Source organism: Camponotus vicinus, unplaced genomic scaffold (genome assembly GCF_025532165.1).
Source record: "Camponotus vicinus isolate PSW18456_S1 unplaced genomic scaffold, iyCamVici1.0 SCAF_6, whole genome shotgun sequence".
Lineage (NCBI taxonomy): Eukaryota > Metazoa > Arthropoda > Insecta > Hymenoptera > Formicidae > Camponotus > Camponotus vicinus.
In genome coordinates, this window is record NW_028141978.1 from 7610813 (window position 1) to 7615064 (window position 4252).

General features: G+C 26.7%; 1 protein-coding gene across 1 annotated transcript; it reads left to right on the top strand.

Moving 5' to 3' along the window:
* Positions 1-2934: 2934 nt before the first annotated feature.
* Positions 2935-3994, top strand: LOC145972980 (uncharacterized). Its single transcript, XM_083102043.1, has 3 exons — positions 2935-3224; positions 3371-3503; positions 3575-3994. Exons 1-3 carry the CDS (start codon positions 3086-3088, stop codon positions 3900-3902), a joined length of 600 nt encoding a protein of 199 aa, XP_082958169.1. The 5' UTR covers positions 2935-3085; the 3' UTR covers positions 3903-3994.
* The last annotated feature ends 258 nt before the right edge of the window (positions 3995-4252 follow it).

The following is a 4252-nucleotide window of genomic DNA, read 5'->3' on the forward strand; positions in this document are numbered from 1 at the left end:
GTAAAATAGCGAAAATAGCGATATAAAAATATCGCTCGTGAGTGCGGGAGTGCCGTTAAAAGTATCGTGCGTCAACAACATGAGCGGAGGAGGAGGCCTGGGAGAGGCATCTTGCATCGGCGGAGCAACCTGATGGTGAATATTTATTATTTGTATATCAATTGGTATAAATTGTACGCATAATATTTCGGTCGTATTATTTAAATGAATTAAAGAGAAAATTAGAGAAAAAGATTTTTATAAAAGTTATATAAAACTTTCTATTTAAAAAGCATTTTCAAAAATTTATAAAATTTTTTCACACGTGTTTATCTCGGCTCATTATTTTACACAATGGATATCAAATTCCGAACGATAAAAATTTTTTGAAATATTGATTGCATTTTGTGAACATTATTATAAATGAATTTTATATTTGTATGTTACAGACAACGTAGCTTCGATAACTCTGCTGTTGCGCATCAGTGCCGGTGAGTGAGAAAACTTTTATTTAACTTTAAGGTAACGAATTCATAGAGATTGTAGATGTAGATGTAGATTGTAGATTGTAGATTGTATATTGTAGTAAATCCGTTGCCTTAAAATGGATGAGCTAGGATAGATTAATTTAAATAACTTTTAATGAATTCTTTCGAAATGCTTTGTATCTATTGCGAAAATAAATTGAAGTATTAATTGAAAAAGGAGAATCAAAAAAAGAAAATTTATTTGTAAAGGTTTTGTTTAATTTATTAAATAAAGAGCACGCATTAATAATTTTATCAATTTTATCAATTTTTGATGCTACTATATTTTTATAATGCGCACTTACATATTTTATTCTAATTTCTTATAGCTCATCCATCGTAGAATTTGTTTCTAGATATTGTTTTTAAACTTTACTTTAACTTAATATAAAGCCAAATGATTAATTAATTAAATAATTTGTAATATGATAAAAGTTATACACACACATGAATTTTATATTTTATTAGAAAGTATAATATACAGAAATTTGTAGTAATTTGACTTTATTTGAGTTAAAATAAAATTATATTCAAATATTTAACGAACGATCGTAAAATCGAACAATCGTTACGATGAGCGTGAAATATTTACGCTCATTTGCCGGTAATTAATCGGCAAAAGAAGGAGTGTTTATCTTCTTTTTCGATCTCTGATTAGAGATGGAGCGAGAAAGTGGCCAGGATCAACGAAAGGTAAGTTCAACTGGCCTGAAGAAAAGCTGTACGTAGAATAGTACGTAACGTCGGACATTTATTCACGCGGTTAGGGCACGCGGTTAGAGAATGTAATTAGGGCACGTAATTATATACATGATTAGAGATAGGCTTTCCTCGAATAATTTCACTTAATCGAGAAATAGGATTGTTAGGGCTATTAGGTGATCATTACGATTTTTTAAATATTTCTTTAATGCTAAGGAAAATATATTAAAATTCTAATAATCTTAGGGACTAATCATCGCTAATCTTGTCTGGACTATGTAAAAATCTTTAGTAAATTTTATATTATAAAATATTATACATATATTTTAGACATTTTTGTGTAATAAATTATTCCATGTTATAAATTATTTTGTGTTACATTTCAAATTATATTATATTTTACATTAACTTTTGTATTAAATTCTGTATTGAAAGAAAATAAAAAATTTTTCCTCCTCGATGGTATCTCCATCTTAACGAAGGCATTTGCTGGGTGAGGAGGTTTGAGTACTCTAATGAACCTGAGAGCCGGCGGTAACATACGCCGATATTCATATAGACTTTTCTTATATTTAAGATAATTTTAAGTATGATCTTCTTAAGTAATTTTAAGTATGATTTCCTCTAAATATAAAAGTGTATTATGAATATCGACCGTAGTTACTGATGGAGTCACTCATGCCGGACAGGTCGAAGGGGAAGACTAAGAGAGATACCAAGATTATATAAATATTTGTTATATTAATTATATTAATATTTTTAAATAAAATGGAAGAAAAAGGGACAATAATCGAGAAAATAGAAAGAGGCAATTACAGTGATTTGAATATCTATACCTAAGAATAAATGTCCATAGAAAGTATTCCGATGGATTCCGTAGGAAGGATTAAGCATGACAAGTGATGGTAATTTTTATGATGTTAATGCAAAGGAATACAATAAACCATAATAATCCAAGGATCCGAAGAAGAGACTATATTGGATAAGAATTAATGGTGATTGGAAATGATTAGAAACTAAAAGACAGTTTGCAGTTGCATACAATCTATTTATTAATAATAATATTACTTTGTAATTATATTAAATTGTATAATTTAGTACATTGTATTATATAAAGTATTAAGCATAAAATATTATGCTAGTATGAAAATTATAATAAAATAATATATATAATGTTGACTATATTTGAATAGAACGTATGAATTCTTTATATTTCATATAAAAGAAGAGATATTTAAAATATTTTGCAACATCTATATTTTTTGAATCTTAATTATAAATTGTTTAAAAAAATCAGTGACTAATTTAACAAATTCTATACATGTATTAATAATTAAATTTTTAAATAATTAAAAGAATGATTAATAAATATCAAAGATCAGTTTACTGCTAATTAAGAAGATTTATAGAAATACGGTTAAAAATGTTTTTATCCCACAGCAGGCATTTTCTGTTTTGTAAATAAAAAGATATAAATATGACAATGAATATAGAAAAATATTTATTTCATCTTTGAATATTACAGTATCTTTCGCGATTGAATAATTTATTTACTATCAATTTACATACATAAGTATCTTGTTATACAGCACTGGTGCGCTACGGGCATTTCATGCACATAGCACGGAACAAAACCAGAAATTGTGCACATTATATATTACCTTCTGAGAACATTCATGAACTTTGGCTTTGTAGTTCTCTCAGTCTTCTCTCTGCTTCTCTCTACCATAGTGGGACATAACCTATGGAGCCTATGGAGTTCAGTTCTTTCTTAATATTTACTTTAAACGAGAATTGTGTGAGAGAGCTCCTAAATTATATTAAGAATTCAGCCGACTGTGTTTTTGTTACGAAAAATATTATTACTTGAATTAAGGATGAAAAAAGCTGAACGGATAGATTTATCGAGTTCGGAAGATGAAATATGTTCAAATAATCTGAAAGAAGCGATCGATCAACAATTTTTAAATGACAATCTTTATATCACGAGGAAGGCTGAATTTGCTCCTGAATCTAGTAAATAAATCTAATCTTGCTTTTACATACATTATATTTTTTTTGAATTTTATGAAACTTCATTGTTAACAATTTTAATAAGTGTTTATACAACTTTTTTCAATGATCATGAAAGTATTATATATTAATTATTTTTGTAATTTTAGAAGACTTAGAAACCAACAAATCACACGGAAAATCTTTTAGAATAAGCTCAAAACAGGACCAATTTACAAATTTTGGTGTTACTGACACGTTCCAAAATTTTATTGCTAAGAAGTTAGATGAAATTTTGGAGAAGTAAGTATTAAAGTAATTATCTGTGTAAATGCTATTTTTAATAATTATTCTTTGAACAATATTTTTTTCAGGACTATTAAATTGAAGAATAGCAGAAGTACTGAATGTTTCATGCAACAAAAACAGAAGCGAAACAAAAATTCTGGAATAAAACTCTTAAGCACATCAAAAGAATTTGTAACTACTAAAGAAATCTCAAAATTATTTACAAAGCACAAAAGGAAACTAAAAAGATGTTCACAAATCACAGAGGATAGCACCTTATCGAAATTTCAAGAAGCTGCTATTGATCCAGAATGTATATTGAGTAAATCAGATATGATAGTTTGGAACAATGAATATTCAAAACCAGAATTTCAATATAAGAAATCAAAAGATGGTATTTTGATTGAAGTATAGCATTAATTTTTTATTTGTAATTGTTTAGATTGTATATATATAACTGTATGTAAATATTTCATTTCAATATAAAAATAAGGTTGTATTTACTATATTTTTTGTTCTTCTTATTGTTTATGTCGCATTTTATCAACAAGGAGCAGAATGTAAAATGTAAAATGATTACATTCTAAAATAATTTTTTATTTTGGACTCATATTAAAAAATATTTTAAATAAAAGTTGTTTGTGTATGACAACAAGGGATTAACTTAAATTTGGATACACATCCATATATATATATATATGTCTTGCTTATGTAAATTATAAAAATAACATTCTTCTAATATAAGTTCAATGAAAGAAATTCAA